Source organism: Hypoxylon fragiforme (assembly GCF_022984875.1).
Source record: "Hypoxylon fragiforme strain CBS 206.31 chromosome Unknown GGS25scaffold_8, whole genome shotgun sequence".
Classification (NCBI taxonomy): domain Eukaryota; kingdom Fungi; phylum Ascomycota; class Sordariomycetes; order Xylariales; family Hypoxylaceae; genus Hypoxylon; species Hypoxylon fragiforme.
In genome coordinates, this window is record NW_026054763.1 from 2,230,555 (window position 1) to 2,251,783 (window position 21,229).

Here is a 21,229-nt window from a genome sequence, read left to right on the forward strand (position 1 = left end):
ATGAAGCCCTTGAGCCTCTCCCATCCCGTGCGTTCCGTGGATGGTTGGGAAGACTGAGATTTCGCCCAGAGTTTCGTGTCGCTCGGTGGTGCATATAACAAGTGCTGGCCCAGGCCCTAGAGTATGGTATGTTTGCGTGGTGTGAGGTTGAGCTCTGGGGAGACTTCCGGCCCACTAGGAGACATCCCATAACAAGTCCTTGATACGGCTGGAAAGACGATCGTCGTAGTCGTGAGAGTTTCATTGTTGCATTCCTGTGAAGTCAACAAGGTGTAGTAAAGGAAACATTGATAGACAAACTTGGGCAGAATCAGGGTCTCTTCGGGGGTAACGTATGCAAGGCAGTCTTACATCATCTAGTATGACGGTATCGTGACGGGGTGGTAAAGTGGATACCGGCAAATAGACTGGCTAATATAAACCACCTGTTCAACCTTGAATCACCCCTGCCAGATGGTGTTGCTTGCCTTGCACAACAGTGAACTAGAAATATGGGAATTCCAAGAGCCCTATGATACCGTTGATCCTGTCCCCGTCCGTCCTGTGTCGTAGCAACCCAATGGTCGACGTTCCAACACATTGTCATCCTCACCATGTACGACTTGAGCCATTGACAGGAGACACATGATCATCTTACGGGTCCCCGGGCGTCGAATAGGTGTTCTTGGTTCCTTATCTCCTACGCCGGTGAAGCCGTCAATGGGAGCACATTTTAGGGGCGACGGGGAGGCGACAGCCACGGCTTCACTTCTGCATTGGCTGTCTCAGCGATGAGAAAATGCTATCTGAGGAATGCACACAACTTCTAGGGAGTGTTGCGCAAGTTTCCTTCCCTTGCGTGGGAGTGGATAATAGCAACGGGCTCCTTGCCGAGAATATCGAACCGACTAGGGACCGTAGACTTGGGCTTACCCGAGTGTCTCGACGCGTTATGCAGAAGCAATGCATGACGTTGATGGCATAGCTCCCGCTCGGTGGACAGGACCCTGGAAACTAGGTTGGTCACCGTCTACCTACCTCGGTAGGTAGTTGGGGGTTTCGCCATCCGCGAATAAGCTCTCTGACTCATCCCCAAGCGTTCGGCCATAGGCATTTTGGATTAACTAAGCCGGAAGATTCCTTCTTTAGATCTGACTTCCGGTTCTGGTTGGGCCCCATGGGGAACCAGATGTGATCAATCTACTTTATGATCAAATTTGCAGATCAATATGATAGGGGACCAGAGGGAAACACAAGCCTAGCGCCCAATTGAGAACACAATTTGCGAAGCCAAAGACCCCGACCAACAATACACAAAGAATCCTTGAACCGTGCCGATGGATTTGGCACGCGAACAATCCCGAACATCCTTAGACCATGTGAAATTGGACCGGTACGCCATATTGGAGATTACATATCTAAGATGCTTGCCCCCCTGTCAGATGTCATTCGTCGGGGATATTTACCAAATCTTTGATTTTTACGTTTATATTCGAGATCTGGACGACTGGAAAAATCCTCAAAATATCATTCTTTCTTTTATCCCTCGGTTTCTTTCAATGGCTCATGGATCACACGAGAAGCCTATCCGGTCGGTGGCTAAAAGAAATATTACAAATCGATTACTGAAGACCGAGCCCAACGTTGCTGCTAAGTTATTTCGAAAGTTTGGGGAGTTAGCTAAGCGCGAGCTATGGGCTAAAAACGACCCGGGCCATTCCGTTGATTGGAGGGACGACCGTGTCTGGGAGAAGATTAAGACCGAAGGGTGCTTTCATCGAGCCGATGAGATGATGGTTAGCTGTGGGACAGTGACTCTCAACCAGGCAGATTCGCCACATCCCAAAGTACTTGTGGTCTATAACAAAAACATCGGCATATATCAGCTGCCTAAAGGGCGCAAGAACTTTGATGAGGGTTACCTTCAGGCCGCTCTACGTGAAACAGCAGAGGAGACCGGGGTGGCCGTCGAGCCCTTGCGACTCAGGTTTGGGTCCAGATCGACGCCACCGAAGCTTCCCCAAGCCCAGGCCCAGATCAAGCAAGCCGGGTATGGCGTCGAGGATAAATTGACCGGTATCACAGAGGGCCTTAGCAACGAAAGCATTGGAGTTAGTGAATGGTGTGTGAGATGACGTCCCTCTGCAGCCCCAAGATCCCGTCTCCGCTGCATCTTGTTAGTTATCGGCCTGCTAACCACGTCATCGCCAGTACGTCCTTATGCTTCATTAGTTTTGCACCCCCAATTCGTCCACATTTTGTAGCTCCCTTACCGTAAAGCATAACACCAATATCTATCAGATCCAGATCCCGCTACCGGGGCCTGGAGACATATCTACTGGTTTGCGGCAAAGCCACAGGGGGATCTCGAGCGCGACGAAAGTCTAATGACGGAGGAAGAGGATCGAAACAAGTTTTCGTCATTCTGGTTTTCCGAGGGAGAGGCGATTTCCCGGCTCAAACTAGAAGACGAGAGGTTCAGTAAGCAAATTTCCATCTTTAGTACATCCCATATTGGTTCCTTCATGTTTCGTAGCGGTCGTGCCACTTCGACTTTACGTCTTTTGTTGGTGTTGAGATTTCTCGAGCATTTTTGCCCAAGGGTCCAGGCATCTTTCGTTCGAATACTTTTATTTCGGTTGAGCGAACAGCTTATGCTCCTCTAATATAGTGATCCAACTCGCGTTTGCGTACCTTCATAACATGTCGGCAAAGGATTGGGCGAGCAATCGAGAACTGGAAGTGCAATGCAACTATGTGCAAGCATCTAGTGGTAAGAATAAGCGATCGTAGATGCTGCACTGGACAAAAAGTATAGATATGCCTACGATATGGAAATACCGCTGTATCGATATAGTGGAGGATATGATGGAGGAGAGCTGGTTATATTGGGACGGCACGGGTAACACAAATACTAAGGAGGAAACAAGGTGGTCCTGTAATGTTTTTTGTTTCCTTTTTTCCCCTTTTGTGGCCGATTCACTAGGTTAGATCATGCAGCCCAATTCAACTGCTATTCGGTAATTAGGGGTACTTCTACAGCACTGAGTCTGCTAGCCTTGGATACTTGCCTAGGTATGTCACATGTCGAAGATGCAACGACATTGAAGTCAGGACATTGAATTCAAGACATGGAGAGAATAAGAAAAGGGGTCAGCCCTACGGGCGGCAGAAGAAGATTCTAGATCTGGACGCTAATTACCGATTGGGAATGCTCAAGAAACACTTTAGTCCATCTCTGGCATGGCTTTATATCTCCCGACAGGCCTTTCCGATTGGTCGCCACTGTATGACATCACTGCCGTATACCATGTCTGCTTACCCCACATGTAGTATCATCACCGTTTGAAACTACCCCTCCAACCCCTCACGCATACAAAAATTAGCCCGACTAGATTCAGCACATAGATAGATCATCTAAGGTTTGATATTAAAATTGTAATTGAATAAAAATTCAATGAAAGATTAAGAATGCGACATTGAATCTTGTTAGGTACCGGCAATCACCCCCATACGTACATATGTAGCACTAGAGGTAGGTACGTAGTAACCAAGGCATTTTCATTTAATTCATTTAATAGGGTTATCTCGGTGCTGGAATCATTACATGTATCATTTCATATCAAGGTTAGGTATGATACGTACTACATATCACCTAGTATGTCTCTGTCTAGGCACTTTTCCGGATCCCGAAGAGCTGCTGCCGTTGCATCGGGCCTCGTAGTTCCACCATCTTCTGCCTCTTCTACCTTTTTACCTCATTCTCCCTCCTCCTCCACTTCTTCGTTTTCGTCGCCAACTTCAACGTCAACTTCACACCCACTCATACATTCTACCACAACACTCAATTCACAACCAAATCAAAATCGTTCCTTTTTTCAACAGTTGACTCCTAAACAAATTTGCAATATGTCGACTATGCCCGCCCAACACGGCCATTCGGAGGCTTGCTGCAACGTTCCGCCTGTGGTCTCGAAAGGCTATACTACCAAGGGCAGCTATGAAGAACTCGGCGGCTTCAACTCATGTGAGTAAATTTCGTTTCGCCTAGTCTTCTTTAGCTCGTAATGGATCTATCGAGGTAGCTAAACGCCCCGATCCTCAAGATGTCACTGGGCCCCAGGAATCGACCAAAGGCATAATCACCATTTTCGATATCTTCGGTTTCTACCCGCAGACACTGCAGGGGGCCGATATTCTTGCCACCTCCGACCACGCCCAAAAGTACAAGGTTTTCATTCCTGACTGGTTCAATGGCAAACCATCGCCCCTCGAGTGGTTCCCTCCCGACACGGAGGAGAAACAAAAGAATTTAGCTGCGTTCTTCCAGAAGTATCCGCCACCTAGCATCGCTGCCAAGGTTCCAGACTACGTTAAAGCCGTCTCAGCTAAGTACCCCGAGATTAAGACTTGGGCCATCGTTGGAGTAAGATCACCCCTATTTTCTCTGTCTTGAATTATCTGTTTACCATAGAGTTATATAAAAAAGAAAACTTGGAAAGCCCCGTAAGTTAAGAGAAGGACTAACGCCTATTAACTGCAGTTTTGTTGGGGAGGCAAGGTTGTCTCGCTTGTAACCTCCAAATCGGACACCGTGTTCAAGGCCGGTATCGAGTGCCACCCAGCTATGGTTGACCCGTCCGATGCCGAGAATATTAAGATCCCCTTAGCTATGTTGGCCTCCAAGGATGAGCCACCTGAGGATGTCAAGAAGTTTGAGCAGAATCTAAAGGGTCCTAAGCACATCGAGATATTTGGAGACCAGATTCACGGATGGATGGCGGCTCGCTCCGATCTTGAGAACGAGCGTGTCAAGGCCGAATACATCCGCGGCTATGAGACAGTACTCAAATTCTTATCTCAGCACGTGTAATGTGATGTTTAGATAGATGGATGATCATATATATGGAATTATGAGCATCGGATATCTTGACTACGATCTCACGAACCAGGCTTTGCGAGGAAGTTCATGGTTATGTAAGTAACTTATGAATGAATCAGAAGCATAGGTAGATACCTAGGTTAGGTATGTATACAGGTAGCTGTAGTTAGCCCCCAACTACTTAACGATCACGAAATTCGAGCAACGTTTCTACGAGCTTTAAGTCATATCAACTACCAACTACGAACGGAACTAGGATGTGCTCTGCAACTTTTGGATAAGTTATCAACGTGAAAGTCCATTGTGAAACTTCGGCTATCTACACAGCATAAACGACCTAGCTCAGGCAGCCTAGTAATACACGTTATGAGATCTGGAACGCCACTATGCATTCATCATACAAGCGTTGTCTTTTGCCCTCCCATTTCTTGACCAGGCACCTAGGATGTAGGATACCGAAGTTCAAAACTCCCAATTTCTCGTAATCTTGACATCAAAGACGTCGAACATTATTGACCTCACAAAAGCGTTCTTACAGGCTTCCCTGATAGCAACACTGTCGTTTCACCTGCCACTTATTACTGAGCTCCTCCCATGCCATTTCCGTGTTTCTCAACATCCGTGACTTCACTTGCGATCTTGCCATCATAATGCTTGTGGGCAGAATCCGGCGTGGTTGAGCGCGGGAGAGGTACTCCTTCTGTAGCTTGCTTCAAGTGGACGGGGATATCCGCCTCTGGGACAGCAGCATCTGTAACCTCACCCTTGGGCTCCGAGCAGTTGCTGGTAGCCGGGGAAGGTGGCGGGTCAGTGGCTACTACACGTCCCACCGTCTCGTCGACATTCTTCTGAGGGAGCTCGACTAATCCGAGTTCACCCTCGGCACTGGTGCGCACATCGGCGATGTAAGCCGGCATGGTTTGAGTCGCAGCGTCCCGGTAATCGGCTACACCCAGAGTCTCCAGTCTGCTGATTATGTCTGAGATGCTGTCGAGGATCTCCTCGGCGGCGTCGTGCCACTGCTCGTCCAGAATCTGGAATTCATGTGCGAAGGGGCTGGGCTGGGCGGCAGGAGCAGCTTCGTTACACTCATGCAGAAGCTCGTCGTGTGCGTTATGAGCTTCTTCGTGGCCGTGGGAATCTGCTAGTCCACTTTCTGAGTCCTCGGAGGAGTAAGGCGCAGTAGACTGGGTGCCTCGGATGAGATTGTATGCCTCGGATGCAGATGTGTGCAGTCGGTTGAGCTCGTTTGCATTGGTCGTGGCGCTGATCTCTGGTGCGTCGTGGAGTAGCTCACTCTCGCTCTCGGGGCCCTGATTAATAGTGTTGTCTTGAGACTCAGGAGCATGGGCGTTCATCATACTTTGATGCTCTTGGATGTTGTCGTGGGAATGAGCATCAATCTCGTCAATAGATCCCTCGCCGCCGGTAATCGTCTCGGGAGACTTCTCGTCGTAAAGGGGCGTTCCCTTGTCATTATCATTGTTGGATCCATCTTGGACCGAGGTCGAGGCCTCCTCACCCTCGCCGTCTCCATCTTCATTGTTTGATTTCGTGCAGACCGTCAGGTCCTCCTTGCGCAAGCATTCATCATCTGCTTCTGTAATCTCCAGCAGTTCGGACTCATCTAAGTATCGAGTCTTCTGAAGCTCCTCCGAAAGCAGAAGTTTCTCTGAGGCTGTTTCTCGAGTATCAATATCAGTACCAGTACCCGGGTGGTCTGATTTGCGGGGTTGACTGCCGGCCGCTTCGGTAGTCGATTCTAGCTGCTCAGTGGGTTTTAGACTAGTTGCTGAAGTGTTCTCGACAGTGTTTTGAGTATCAGCATAGGCGTAAGTATCATCACTACTGGCGTCTGAGCAGCCAGAGAAATCGCCAGCTTGTTCAATGATGTCGCCATGCTCAAGCTCGGAAACCGTTTCAATTTTGGTAGCTTCCGACTCTTGCTGATCACCAGGCTGGCGAGAGGGCTTCTCCCCTACCATATTGTTGCGATTCATGAAGCCATACGTTCCCTCAAGTATAACGCGCATTCCTCCACCAAAGTTGGAATCATCGGGTTCCTCCGTCACCACAATCGTGGGAATGGGCATGGTCATCATGTATCTGCTACTCATACTGCTGCCACCATTCTCTTTCTCATGCTGTGCAGACGTAGATGCCTCTGGATTATCCATCCGAAGATGCCCAGCCGGAATACCACGATACGGGATCCCTCGGTCGACCGCGAGCTCTCGCACGCCTTCTTCGAACTCATCCGAGTCTACGATCTCGATGATAGGGTCGGCTGGCGTGAAGGGGTCGACTAGTTCTTCGAACTTGACGACGGCCCACTCCACCTCCATGGCTTCTTCCCAGGCTCTAGAGTATGGTGGCATGGTGTCAGGAATCTCTTTGCCGGACGAATCGTAACGCGGCTGCTCGCCACGTCGCTGCTCCAGCAAACGCTCGAGCTCCGATGACTGAGGCGCCACGATGCAGATTCGTGACACCGTATACCAGCCAGCGAACACGAAGTAATATCCTTCATCGACTCCGGTGCTGGTGGCGAGATCATCGCTGCCGATGTATCGCTGCTCAAATGCGGCGATTGGGTAGACTATCGACGGGTACGGGGCATAGTCTATTGGTGAAATATAAGGACGCGGTCCTTGGGGGTAGATCTGCACACCCTTTCCCTTATCTTTCTTGGTCTTCTTGCCCCGTCTTTTCCCACCTTTCTTATTCTTTTTGTTCACGTGCTCTTGTTTCTTTCCCTTATTCTTATGCTTCTTATTTTTATCCTTGCGTACAAATAACTGGTCTCCGATATTGAGACGTTGGAACTCGTCAATTGATGTAGATCGCTCACCGGCGTCCGCGGATGATGATGGAATACGAGCACTCAAGATCGAAGGATCATAGAGGTGGGATGGGGTGGCAACGGGGCCGAATGCATTGTTCGGGGTGGCCGTCTGTCCGCTCCATGTGCTGCCGTGGGCAGATTCGACATCAGTATCGGCGTCAAGGGGTACCTTGAATGACGCTGCGTCGACAACGGGCCACTCGCCGTACTCAGCCTTCTTTTCCGCGTACTCCGGCAGCAGTTCAAGATCGGCGCAGGCAAAGACGATGCGGTCTTGTTCCCAGCGAGGGTTTCTTCCGTCAAACAGAAGAATGTAGGAAAGATCGCCGATACGGTTGGCGGAATCGTGCAGCACGTTGTTGATTCCAAGAGCGGTCAATTGAGCGCCGTCGACACCCCAGAAGTAGGTGTCGACATCTCGTCGATGGTACAGGGGGGAATTGGCAAAGTTTCCGGGCTGGGCCAGCATCAGTGGCTGATCGACTTGTTCGTCTTGGTATTGCGATTCCTGGTTGGAATGCAAGGACGTGTCGGCAGCCTGCTGCTGCGGTACGAGGCTCAAATCGCGGTTATCATTGGCGATTGATTGCTGACCATGACGTTGTTCGAAGAACTCATTATCATAGTTGGGACCGGGGGTACGTCTACCACGAGTGCGTCGACGGTTTCTGCGTGAGCGTCGATGATTATCTTGGCTACCTTGGTAGTCTGCTCCACCTCCGAGTTGGGGGTCTGGAACGAATGTTGCGTCGTTCAAGCCCGTTGGAAGAACACTTGGTCCAGATGTATCCTCTGGGATGCCACTCGATGATAGTAGGCCTTGACGGCGGAAGCGAAAGGGTGGGATGTAGGGGCCAGAAGCCATGATCAATGATGTACACGAAATAGCTAAGCTACCTAGTACGTGTGTAGATGTTTTTGTGTGTGATGGAATGTGTTCTATCACAAGACAGAGGAAAGACGAAATAGCGAAAATGGGTGGTGAAGAAAAGAAATAAGGAAATAGAAGGACAAGACTGAGAATTCAAGCTGCTTAAATAGAAATCCAAGGTCCGCGTAGGGACCTGGTTTGTTTACCAGCAGTAACTACTTTACAACCCGTACCTTAGGCAATACCTAACTTCTAGGGGAAGATTGGGGTTGAGTTGCCTCAAGCCGGTAGCTATAATGGCATCTGTCTAGGTGTCATATGGGTACTTGCTCGGGCAACGGTGGCAGGTATCTCTTACTACAGGGCTACCTGTATAACTACTTGTTGTGTGCTGTAGAGTAAGTACCCAAGCGGGCCGGTGACAAGGCATAATATTTACTAGAGAGCTGGCCTAAGGGAGGTGGTTTCAGTTTCGAGTTATGAAGCCATCGTAAAGATCGAAAAGTAAAGTATTCATAGGCTCTGGGGGAAATAAGCGGAGAGGATATCGAAAGGTAAGTGGCTAAAGGGGCTACCAGGGCAGATCTCGAAATTTGTACCTAGGTCGAAATCTCTCAGATTTGGGTATCATATACATTTTGCGTATTATCGTGAATCATTAATCACAGAGCTGTATCGTACTGCCATTGTAGGATCGTATAGATAGTTACAAACTTATACAGTAGTGTGATGAATCCAATCAATGAAAGGATAGCTGGCTTAACAGGAAGTAACACAAGTCAGAAAGATTAGAAAAAATTCATTGTGAGATGTTGTTGGACGCTGACTATCATAAATACCAAAGACTATGGCATTCAAGAGTCGATAGGGGGGAAGGGGGGATAGATAGCAGAAGAAAATAGTGAATCTTGCTACGCTTCATGCAGGGGGTGCTGTCGTTCAAAGTATTATGTATATCCTCCTCAGCAATTCATGCTAATTCTCTAGAAATATTGTTCATCCGTGTTCTATATAAAAAATCATGTAGATTACTCATCTAAATTTAGCTACTAAAAAAAATAAAAGGGGGGTGGGGGGTAAAGTTAAGGGGAGAAGGGTTGAACTTTTTATCAAGAACAATAGGTGGCCGAAGTGGACTGGAGAAATCTTGCAAATTTAAACGATTCCAGTTTCTCCGAGATGCGTAATAGCAGGTACTTACCTTTTTATAACATTTAGTTCAAGGCTATCGAGGTTTGGGTACAGTGACAAAAAGGGGGCAGGGGGGTACACTATAATCTGAGGACTATAGAGCTGTTGATATCTAGACAGCTTCATATTTTTAGAGAAGGAAAGCCAGCGACCGGTATCTAGCTAAGAGATACATATATCGGATTTGCTGCTTAGGTATAGTTCTGAAGATATTGAATATTGACACAGCAAAGAAAATATCCGAGTAACGAACATCTGATGCTGGGCCTGCAACGACCACGCCCGAGATTGAATTGATTAGAATTGTAGGTATATGATATCTAACTTCGAGGGTATGTACAAGACTTTCCAGCTCAGAAAATAGCCAATATTGCTTTACCAGTGTTAATCTTTATTTTTACTTCTTTGCCATCCGCTTCTCAATCTTCTCCAACTCCCGATCGATCTTCTTGAAGGACCATGACTTCCAGAATGAAGGGTACAGGAACGGTCGGAGGTCAAAGCGGTTGTCGTCGGGGGAGTAGGGGTTACAGTGCAGAGCGGGCGTCAAAGTTGTCATCTTGTGGCGGTTGATGGCGTAGAAGTGGAAGAATCGCTTGACCTTCTCCGCCACCTGAGCGGGAGTGTACTCAGGGGCATTGTCATCGGGACCCTTGACACGATCGACACTCCAATCGTGAACTAGCCGCTGGAACATGCCGAAAGGCCCTAACTTGTTTTCCTTGCGTAAACGCCCGAAGATTGTCAATTCGTCATAAGTCATTCCCATGTCTGCTTCATCGCTCTGGACGTAGGTATCTGTTAGAGGCTCAAGCTCTGCGGTTGGCACAGCAGTTAGAAAATCGTGCAGACATGGTAGATCGAAGTTCTTCTCGGCCCAAGCGATGAAACGTTTTAAATCGGCCTCTACATAACATAGATGGTTAGCAATTGAGCAATCGTTCGTCAAAAAGGGAGTCCTTAGACCAGATTGAGTGAGAATTATAAAGAACCGGGTTACTTGCTGTCTATAGACCCTATTGGATTAATGTCGGCACTATATTACCAATGTGTTAGTGAGGATTATGAATAGAGTCCTGTAACATTTGCCGAAACTCGAACAACTTTTGCGTTAGGCACGCAAGGAACCCTTTACTAACCTCGAGCAATCGTACCTTGAAAAATTGTTAGCATTGCATTGAAGTTACACAGATAGGATGCAATACGTACTTGGTAAGATAGCCGCGAAGAGATTCTCCAACATTCGCGCTTCCAAGAACGAGCAGGCTCCCACCACCGGGTCTGTTTCGAGCTGTTGGCAAGATTTGGCCATATTCATAAGCTGTAACCATACGAATTCTTGCTTGTAGACACTGCAAAGTGATGTTCTCCTGGTGGGTTCCACCGTGTACCTTGAACTTTGGTTCAAAGTTCAAGGTGTCAACGAGAAGAGCCTTCTGAGCATTATAGATATCATCAATATCCAAGTTGACATGGAAGCTGCCGATAGCCTCTGATAAATCCTTTGCTCGTTGTCGTGTCTCTCGAGAGCTCTGTGCCTTCATTCCCATGTATATTGTCGAGAATATTTGATTGCAGAGTTCCTGGGGAGTCTCGGGAAGAATATTCTCCCCTTTGTACTTAGCGATCCGTTTGACATCTTCAATCACTTGGGAGTTTCCTTCCTTAATGGCATCCATGACGATACGGCACATAGACTATAGCAACTCATGTTAACAGTGTAGTAAAGAATGGGGTATCTAGAGTGATATCGAGGGCATGCTTCCTAGTATGAGATGTCCTTCACCGGCAAATAGCTTGACATGAAAACGAAAACATGAGAGATATGCTTACGTAAACAATAGTCGCAGTGGCACATGAATCGATGCCCCCTATTATACAAGTCAGTGAAATGTGGTGATAGAGGAAATAGACTGAAGGCAATGCGGACCACTTAGCGGAACTAGATATCCAGCTACTCCTGACCGTCTTAGATAATCCCAAAGGTAGCAGCCCGCCGAGAGTGCGACCTCTTCTTCTACTGTATGATACCGGGGTTTTATTGGCGGTGTTGGTCGCTTTTCAATATCGAAATCGTCCTCTTCTGAACTGAGTTCGAAAGAAGTTTGGATACGTTGGTATTTGGCGTTAGAGCTAGCGGCTTGCATACCGCGAGAGATAGCCGACCGGTAGGCACGGACTTCCTCCAAATCAACTGTTGCTGTCAATACCTCGACATCGCGGAGACTGAATTGTGAGCCTTGGGCAACAATGTTTCCATTTACAATGATCATAGCTGAGCCATCGTAGTATAAGCGGTCGCCGTCACAGCCCTCTGTAGTTATGTTAGCCCCCACCCTTCCATTAGGATTGGATCAACTCACGTTGGTTAGCATAGAGGTAAACACCTAAGATCGGACAAAGATTAGCATATACCCTCAAAAGATCAATGTGCGACTAAGGGTAAGGAGTGTCGGTTCATGTAGCTTATTGGAATGAGGAATGAGACATAGGGTGAGGGATATATCCTACTGACCTCCACACTTTCTAGTAGCCTCCATAATGAGTTGGAGACGAGTTTCGAGCTTCTGAAGCTCAAAGTGTGAGCCGCTGGAGTTTGTGATTATTTCTACACCATCAAGACTCATGGCAATGTGCGGTGCTGCGGGCGTGAACAGCTCCTCACACGTTTCTGCACCCATGCAAGTGTCGGGTGTAGAAATGACGGCATCGCCAAAGGGCACGTGTGTGGCTCCTTGGATCTCCTGCAACATGCGAGGCAAATGATAGTCTTCGACTTCGCGGGGGTGCATCCACGGCGTGAAGAATCTCATTTCCCTATAATTGCCGTCATTGGCAAGCCACATTTTGGGCCTGATCATCAGGATCTTGGAGTTGAGGCATATGACTCTGCAATTGAATCGCTGATTGCGATGCTGGATAGGCATACCAATATCCAACAGTATACCATGACAACTCTCATCAAGGAGAATGCGACTTAGCATCTCTAAAGAGTGCAGGTAGAGGTCCTGCTCCATCAAATGATCGAGACACCCATAACCGCATATTTCCAGCTAATATATGCCGCAAATTAGCAAAGGATAGATAAAGAGATGGGGAGTATGATGTCTGATAAAATGATACTCACCTCTGGCCCAACCCGTAATCGTGCACCAGCTTCCTTGGCTTTTTGGATACTCTCGATAATACGCTGAGTGTTTCCCTCCCACTATAATAATAATGTCGTGCCCTTCGTTAGTCCTTCACTCTGGACTCAAAGTGATCTTGGCTTGTATATAGATTACTCACGTCAAGGGCCCACTGGTTCAGCGAGCAAGTCGCAACGGTTACCAGATGACCCATTCTGCCAAACGCAGTCTAGAAGGTATAAATAAATATGATAAGAAATGTTCTAATTCAAAAGATGAACATCAAGATGGTAATCACGGCTCAAGTTGTTCGTTTGTTCCAAGTACTAAAGTACATCCATAGTTTAACTTTGAAGTTGCTACGGCGATAAGTCCCGAGGTTAGTTGCCTATGCACTATGTACAATACTAAGGTTAATAATCTATTGGAGGGGGAGGGGAGCTTTGAGCGAGCTTAGGGGGGAGCTTGATGGTGTGTGGCTTGCTCTATGGCGGTGCAAAGGAAAAGAGCCAGCCTGAGAACATTGAAAGCTGTAGGTTTTCACTAGGTACTACTTCGTAGGTAGGTAGTAACTATAATTGTAATCATTTATCATAGTGCTTACCCTACAATAATGTCTATGATTAACTGTCCTAATAATTGCCTACAAGATTATTTAGTACCTAGTTCAGTACCTAGGTAGGTAAGTACAGGGCTGCTATCTCAGTCCTAGATATTATGTGACAAGAATGCGCTTTCGTAGATAGTTCTTAAATATAATGTGACATTGCATATTTTGATATTACTTTTTTATTTACTTCCCGTCCCACTAACCAGCAGCACCGCACTCCCCAGCTGCCGTCTCAGATCCTCCTTTTCGACATCATGCGTATCCTCGACCTCGCCCCAGCGCCGTGTCTGCCAGTCCACCTCGATACTGGCCAAATTCGCCGCCTCCTCGATACCAAACTTTGTCTGTTCCGATGACGGGCCACTGCCAATACCCGTCCCCACGAACCCTTCGCTCCACTCGACCAATAACCTCACCGCGCCGAGCACGCCCTTGCACGCAAGCACCGACCTCTCGAGCGCGGCCAGTTCCCAGTGATTCAGCCCCATGATCCAACCCTGCACGATCTGCCTCGTGACTTCGGGGTGTGATTTCGGCATGATAGCCTCCCCGTCCAGCACCGGCCCGATCTCAACACCAGGCCACACGCGACTCTTCAAGAACCCCAGGACCTCCTCCGCCTTGCGCTTCTGCAGATCCCTCAGCGTCTCGGTGCCCTTGGGGGGCGCATCGAACTCCGACGGCGGCGGCGCCCAGCACAGCAAGGAATCCGTATCGAGGTATCTCAGCAGTGCGCCCGCCAGGCCGGCCCTCAGACTCTTGCCATCCTCCCCGCCGTTCTTCGCCGTCGCCGCGTCGTCGTCCGCGATGTCCAGCGCGCGGCACACGAGGCCCGTGAGCGGGATCAGGTGCTGCTTTGTTGCCTGCTGCACCGACACCAGCATGTCCCACTCGACCGCCAGCGCCGCCGCCAGCAGCGGCTTGCTCAGCGGCACCCGCACCACCTCCCGCGTGTTAGGGCGGCGCAGCGGCCGCGAGTCCAGATGCACCTCCCACGCGCCCTCGACCTCCCGCACGTTCACATCCTTCCAGAAGCGCTTGCGCAGCGCCGTGTCCTTGGCCTTTTTGCTCGATGCCGTGAACTTGGACACGAGCTCGGCCTGGCGGATGTCCTTGGCCTTCTCGAGGAGCTCGGCCTGCTTTTTTCGCCGTTCGAGTCGGGCGCTGGCGCTGTCGGGCGTGGGCGTCGGTGGCTCTGGGGGAGGTCCTGTGCCGTGGATTGGAGAGACAGTAGCGGGCGCAGCGGGTGTGGTGTGAATCTGGCGCGGGTGGTTTATTAGGGGTCGGGCGGTGCAAGTGGTCGGGATCGCTCGTGTGCATTGAGATTGCTGGCGGATTGCCGAACGCAATACTATTCGGGTTGGTGGCTTCATTTTGGAAAGGCACTTAGGAATTTGTAGAACGTCGACAGAGCAAAAAAAGATTCGAGTTTAAGTTGTCAGGACTTAAAAGCAGTTGATTGACAAATGAAATAGATTCAAAAATTAGTTACCTATTAGTTAACTAATCCGAGTACTAATTACGCATATTGCCTTATCGATTAACTAAGATTGATCCCTTGTGAATCAAATTGAGCCAATCAGAAACCAAAAAGCCCCCATCACCATCACCATCACCTTAGCATACATACCTACCCTGGGTAGGGTATTTACCACGAATCTGAAATAAGTACATAGTATTAAATAACAGTCGCTTTTTAATTGATATGCTCTTCACTCTATCGCTAAAGTAGCCTTCAGTTTAGCTACTATGGGTGAATGTACAACCCTTTCCCAAAACAAAGTAGCAAAACCATATAGGTAGCAGGACGCTGACGCAACAACAAAGGAATATGTAAATATATACAAGTATATGTTTATATAGAGTTGCCCTATGGACTGTGCCTTTCTTTTTAAAAAGAGTTCCGGTTTATTCCTCCTCTTTCCGTCCTTGTATATTTTCCCGGCGTTTTTTTATAAGTATCTATACAACACCTCAAGACGAACCGGCCCTTCGCCTTGAAGCTGCCATTACAACCAACCCCTGATTCTCTCTCCTCAATATAACCAAGTTTAAGTTCAAAAACATATGAGCTTTTATCGTAGTGTAGGTGCCTAGGTAGGTATAGCGCGCTAGTAAGGGGGCTTAGTTAAATTCCCGAGTGTGTTCTGTTTGGATTTGCTGTCGATGCCTTTGAGCATTGCCTGCAAATCCAGGCTGGCAGCCCCTGCATTGGCGAAGTTGTTGGAAAGAAAGCTATCGCCTCCCCGGCTCCGTAGGTTCCTTCTCGGGCTTTTCAAGGCGTGATCTTGTTTAGCAATACGGTCTCCATTTCTGTCCAGTGGAGGGGATTTCCCTTTCAGTGAAGGTGGTAGCGGGGGCACTGGCGGTACATACTCATCATCTTCGGCATCGCCCTCTGTGGGATGTGAGGTCAGCGGACCTCCCGAGTCCGTGGATGCCTTTCGTTCCCGAGATTTGGACCTTGATCGACCGAGAGACGTATCGTTCCCATCAGCACCATCGGCCGCGGTATGACTAAATGAAAGTTCAGAAGGTGAAAATTCGTAGCTTGCCATGCTTTCGCTGCTGTCGTCGTCTTCTCGTAGAGTGTGAAATGTTCCTGGCCTGGCGGGTTCTCCGGTAAGGGCTGACTTCAGCTGATCGACGGAGGCGACGAAGCCTCGACTAGAGGCACTTCTTGCTGAGCCGTGGCTTTGCATGCTCGAGTTTCGTAGGACTGCCGCGTGGCTTGCGCGAGATGCTGGACGTAGCGTAGTCTGGCGAGCGTAAGCAGATTCCGGCCTACTGGATGAGTAGCCATTGGCGCCAAGTCCGCCAACGGTAAGGTGATTCCCCTTAGTAGCGGTCGTTCCTGTCTTAGATCCACTGAGTGAAGCAGTTTTACTTTCAACTTGAAGTGCGAGAAGCGCGGCTTCACGGTTCCATTCTGCCACCATTTCCTCTCTAAATTTGTCAGGCAGTTCATGGTCATCGTCAGCGGGTGGGATGGTGCTTAGGGGAGAGCTCAACGAGTTATGTGCGAAGACACGACCAGGCGACGTGGCGGGGCTCGCAGGCGGTGAAATTGCTCTCTCCTTGTATTTTGCGCAGATACACTCCACCATGGTGGTACGGTCATCAAAGGGCAGTATCGTTTCTGATTCAACCTCATGCGAAGGCATCTTAGCTTGCGACTGAGATGTGCCAGGATTGCCAATATCCTCTAACAATGGCGTCGGGATATGTACACCTTCGACCCAAAAGTGCTTGCTTCTCCTTCGAGTAATTTCGTTGTGGATGGCGCGTCCAATGGGCGAAGCCTCAAACTCAAAATGCTCGCTCAAAGCCCAGAAATACCCGTGGCATAAGCAGCCGAGGTGCACTTTAGACAAGGGCGTTTCCACGTCTGGGATGTCCTCCTGAAGACGGAAGACCACGGGGAGCCCATACCTGGCAGCATTAACCCCGAGCTTGTTGACTAATTTTGTCAACAAGATATGAAGAATGGCAATGTCTGCCTCATATTCAATGAACTGCAGGGCATTCTCGTAGATGGCGAGATGGAGGAGTTGTAAATAGTGGGATCGGGTAACTTTGGAAGGCTTCTCCCGTGTCGAGGCATTGGAAACGGCTCGACGAGCCACATTCGCCTGTTGTTCTTTGTTTGCCCGGGATTGTTTTTGCCCCATATCGTCCCGCGCCTCCAAATCGTGGGCGGTAGTCTCACGATCGAGCCATGTGGTAACAGCATCGACATATGCTTTACGAACTTGCCCATCTGGATCACGGAGAAGCCAGTGAGTACCTTCCCATACCCGTAGTGGCACTTTATTTCTAGTCAGAGTGACATTCCCGCTGATCTTGGTATTAGGGTTAGCAACAAGGAGAATGGATTTGACGGCTTGAAGTGCAATAGTCTTGGCCATATCTAATGCAAAGAAGCCGTCCAGATGAGTCTGGTCATCGGAAATATTTCCGATTGAAGCACCCGGAGGAGCCTCACCCTTCTCGGCCACAGGTGACGAAGTCGAAGCTGTTGTACTCGGATGAGGCTTGAGTCGAATCAGAATAGAAGAAATCATATCAGAAATTTGATCAGCGTAGTAAACATGCGTGGCTAGGTTGCCAATGGACTGTTGGATCCGGGCCAAAAGTTCCTTGTGTGGTCCCGAGATGTGTTGAGACGGGTCAGGAACCGAAGAGGGCTTCTCGTCCCCTGATGCTGTTCCAGAGGCACTTCCTCTCGAACCCCCCGAGTGTTTCAAAACCCTCTTCATATGCTGTATTAAACCCAGGAGAACATCCATGACACTCAGGCCGATCAGATTGATATCAGAGCTCAGCAAAGACCCGACAATGGCAGATAGAACAATTTGGTCAGCCACGTTCTCGTCAGTTGGGGCAGTCCTGAGGAGTGCATCTGTAGCAGTTATGACGATCACATAGCGGTCCTGCACCGGGGCCCACGTTGCGATGAATTCGAAAATCTTGATAGCCCAGCCTCGGTCGCGTCCGCTGTTGTCTTGGGATTGTATTATTGGGCCTTCCTTTTGCTGAACCCTTTCCTTGATAAATCGTAGAAGCGCAGTAGTCGCTCCATTAATCTGTGCTCGGTTGGGTATGACGAATATCTGTTTGAGACACTGCATGGCCATGACACCGATGTCTTCTTCTGCCAACTTGTCGATATCCGTTGACGAGCCGGATATAGCTATGGGATTTGCATCGCCCCCTGTCTCGGCAGTTTTCACAGTAGAGATGCTCGTCCTACGATGCAACAGGGCATTCGAATCAACCTGCTCTTCCAACTCGACACGACGGTGCAAAATGTCGAGGAAATCTTCGCTGTCCGTCCACAAATTCTCAAGAATCATGGGCACAACGACGTCGAGCTGCCGTCCGGCAACAGACGACAGAGCTTCGGACTCGGCAACGCTTTTGATTGCCTCCAAGCCTGCATTCCTCCATCTCATCGCAACAGGTTTGCTAGTCGCGTCTTTGCCAGGGTTTTTCCGAGTGGACGCGAACGTGGCGTAGGCTCGGACAACTTGCTCATATTGATGCAAGTAAGCTTGGTCAGCAAAAAGAGACGAAACATCGTGGTGTTCACAAAACGTTCGAAAGGTAGGCAACGAAGCCTCAACCATGGTGATGTCATTGGATCGGAGAACGAGGTCAAGGATCTTGAGGACATTTTGGGCAAATAGGGGGAGATCTTTTGGAGCTTTCTCGATTATAGCAGCTAGGATTTGAAGTGTGACCTGGACATTCCTATACGCAGCGATTAGTATGAATTAATAAATTATCTCCCACCCAATTCAGGTTGCGTATGATAACAAAACCAAAGACACAAGAATAGCGTGGTGTTGTGTTATAGCGGAAGCGTCGGACATACCCTATTCGCACCCTCCACACATCACTAGCGGTTTTCTTCTCGAGAAATTGGCCAACTTTCTGGATCTTGGAACGTCGCGAGGTGGCGTAAAACAGAAGATAACTCAGTTCACTGGAATTTGGCTTGACATCGACAGCACCCTTAGTAGTGCGAGGATAGCACTTGAGGATCAGGACTTGGTGCTTTGGGCGACATTTTTGCTGTATGGCGTTCATTGCGCTCGCTCGGCGTTGCGCAATTCAGCCTACTATGTAGCCAGCAAAGGGGGGAGAAGGAGGAAAATGGAAGAGAGTAGACAGCGGTGGTCGAATGCACTATCATGGAAAATTGAACCGTGCTTTTGCCGTACCTATTAGGTGCGTTGATTCGATTTATGGTTTACGGTTCATTATGTTATCTTTTGAAGCCCTCAGTTGAGCAAGATGGTAATTATCGCGTTGTTGTTTTAAGAGTATTGTATTGGAAATTGGAAAAGTGTTGCGTTCGTGTCGTTTCGCTCAGCTACGTTGCAAGGTAGAGATAGACTACAAGGTTAGGAGAGAAAGAAAATCAAATTACCGCTAATAATAATTAAATCTCAAGCCTGGGAGCCTGGCCAACTCGCCCAAGTGGATACACCAACCTTGCACCTTTTATGTACTATGTAGGTACCTACTTTACACTTTGCAACATTGAAGTTAGGTAATCTGCATGTACAGCTGTATCCCTGACCCGTTCATGCGGATCTGAGGGTACATGGTAATTACACATGAGGAACTTCAGTGTTCTATTTAATGTTCCTAAAGTTAAAATGACTTGAGTGTTACATTGGAATTTTAATAAATCAACCCCTACCTATAAGTACCTGAGTACTAATAGCAGCTATGACATATATCAATGGTAGATGTATATTAATGAATATATGCGTGTGTATTTGATCAAAAGGCGTGATGAAGAAAATGAAGTTCAAATACACATTGTCGCTACACATGCTATGTATAAAGTTAACTAAACCCAACATTGTTATGTCCAAGTTATCCAATGTATATCGTGTCAAGTGCTTACCTAGGTAACTACACTACATGTATGTATGTCCTAGTGTGGGCTATGTCAATTTATGTTTCGTCATACCTATGTAGTACTAGGTACTAACTAGGTAGCAAGCTATGAAAAGTGTACAATACATAGAATGTACCTTAGGTACCTAGGGTGCATACCAAAATTGAACATCAAAGCCAATAGGCAGGGAATGCTCCGACGCTGGCTGCGTCATAAGGCGTACGTGTATCCAATATTCATGTCATTTGGTCCTAACTCAATCCGTTCATTAGCATCTAACCTACAAGTATGCCTTATTTGGGTGCGCTGTGCAATACAACATTGAACTATTCAATGTTAGCTATGTTAGCTACAGGTATGCGGTATGCGGTATGCGGTATGCGCATGGACAACTTGCTGATTTCACAGTTGCCGTCTGATGAAGTCATTCGCACCGTTTGGGGATTTCTATACAGAGGGCCGCTCTAGTACTGTATATACCTATGTACCTAACAAGGTAACAATAGTCATGAGTCGAAACCAGCAGTCACACGATCGAGTAACGCGAGAGACAAGATTTGAGTAGGTATTGGGCATCTTCCGCTATTAATTATTAAATACTACATAGTTACAGCCTTACAGAATCACATCGATCAAACGAGCGACAGCATCATCTTAACAAAGGAACAGATGATCGGAGAAGCCCTATTGACCTAGATTGCATATGTAGATGCCAAGGTACCTAAATTATCTCGAGACCTTCATTCGCCCATATATACATATTCGGATCTATCCATTACTATCAAGATCGGCAGACATCACGTCTGACAATGCGATAAGGTTGCGATGCTAATTCTCATGCTTATACCATTTTATCATCAATATTGTGTACCTGAATGCGTGACACAAATCACGTTATAATAAAGAGAACTTGCCTTGAAAATCGCAAGATCAAACAACTTATCGAGAACCATTTTTGTTAACGATGGTCGGTTAAAGAACGATTAATAGCAGGACAGCAGTCTGCGCAGAGTTAGTATCATGAATCAGGGTCTCAATACATCATCTTACTTACCTACAATATGACCTGGGAGCTATACGAACCTTGAACGTTGGACTAGCTGTTGTCGGGTTTCCCCGGCGAGTCGGATATGAGTATATGGAGGGAGATAGCTCCTTATCACAATAACTAGATCTAATCATCTAACAAGGACTTTGGTGTTCAATGTTCGTCTAAGAATCTCATCGTCCAATATAACACTAAGCATGCAGAATCCAATGCTATAGGGCCAACCGTCCAATCTATCGAAATGACCGCCAAACCTACCT

General features: G+C 48.0%; 6 protein-coding genes across 6 annotated transcripts; 2 read left to right on the forward strand and 4 right to left on the reverse strand.

The window, feature by feature from the left end:
• The first annotated feature begins 1,683 nt into the window (after positions 1–1,683).
• On the forward strand, positions 1,684–3,189 carry GGS25DRAFT_504458 (uncharacterized protein). Its single transcript, XM_049262130.1, has 3 exons — positions 1,684–2,100; positions 2,281–2,460; positions 2,651–3,189. Exons 1-3 carry the CDS (start codon positions 1,770–1,772, stop codon positions 2,770–2,772), a joined length of 633 nt encoding a protein of 210 aa, XP_049114049.1. The 5' UTR covers positions 1,684–1,769; the 3' UTR covers positions 2,773–3,189.
• Positions 3,190–3,443: 254 nt separating this feature from the next.
• Positions 3,444–5,084, forward strand: GGS25DRAFT_504464 (Alpha/Beta hydrolase protein). The gene is made up of 3 exons (XM_049262131.1): positions 3,444–4,006; positions 4,086–4,405; positions 4,523–5,084. The coding sequence occupies exons 1-3, from the start codon at positions 3,640–3,642 to the stop codon at positions 4,850–4,852; spliced, it is 1,017 nt and encodes a 338-aa protein (XP_049114050.1). The 5' UTR covers positions 3,444–3,639; the 3' UTR covers positions 4,853–5,084.
• Positions 5,085–5,283: 199 nt separating this feature from the next.
• GGS25DRAFT_534205 (uncharacterized protein) lies at positions 5,284–8,571 on the reverse strand (the record flags this gene model as incomplete). The annotated part of the gene is made up of 1 exon (XM_049265741.1): positions 5,284–8,571. The coding sequence occupies one exon, from the start codon at positions 8,569–8,571 to the stop codon at positions 5,440–5,442; it is 3,132 nt and encodes a 1,043-aa protein (XP_049114051.1). The 3' UTR covers positions 5,284–5,439.
• A 1,461-nt stretch (positions 8,572–10,032) lies between these two features.
• On the reverse strand, positions 10,033–13,285 carry GGS25DRAFT_504470 (glutamine-dependent NAD(+) synthetase with GAT domain-containing protein). The gene is made up of 10 exons (XM_049262132.1): positions 13,057–13,285; positions 12,896–12,976; positions 12,284–12,821; positions 12,132–12,155; positions 11,699–12,082; positions 11,602–11,639; positions 10,978–11,465; positions 10,908–10,922; positions 10,773–10,804; positions 10,033–10,674 (listed from the first exon to the last, which is right to left on the reverse strand). Exons 1-10 carry the CDS (start codon positions 13,108–13,110, stop codon positions 10,166–10,168), a joined length of 2,163 nt encoding a protein of 720 aa, XP_049114052.1. The 5' UTR covers positions 13,111–13,285; the 3' UTR covers positions 10,033–10,165.
• Positions 13,286–13,475: 190 nt separating this feature from the next.
• GGS25DRAFT_504472 (ATP12-domain-containing protein) lies at positions 13,476–15,015 on the reverse strand (the record flags this gene model as incomplete). The annotated part of the gene is made up of 1 exon (XM_049262133.1): positions 13,476–15,015. A coding segment is annotated over exon 1 (1,190 nt), but the record flags the coding sequence as incomplete, so codon positions are not given.
• Positions 15,016–15,102: 87 nt separating this feature from the next.
• On the reverse strand, positions 15,103–19,469 carry GGS25DRAFT_504475 (uncharacterized protein). Its single transcript, XM_049262134.1, has 2 exons — positions 18,884–19,469; positions 15,103–18,759 (listed from the first exon to the last, which is right to left on the reverse strand). The coding sequence occupies exons 1-2, from the start codon at positions 19,096–19,098 to the stop codon at positions 15,618–15,620; spliced, it is 3,357 nt and encodes a 1,118-aa protein (XP_049114054.1). The 5' UTR covers positions 19,099–19,469; the 3' UTR covers positions 15,103–15,617.
• Positions 19,470–21,229: the final 1,760 nt, after the last annotated feature.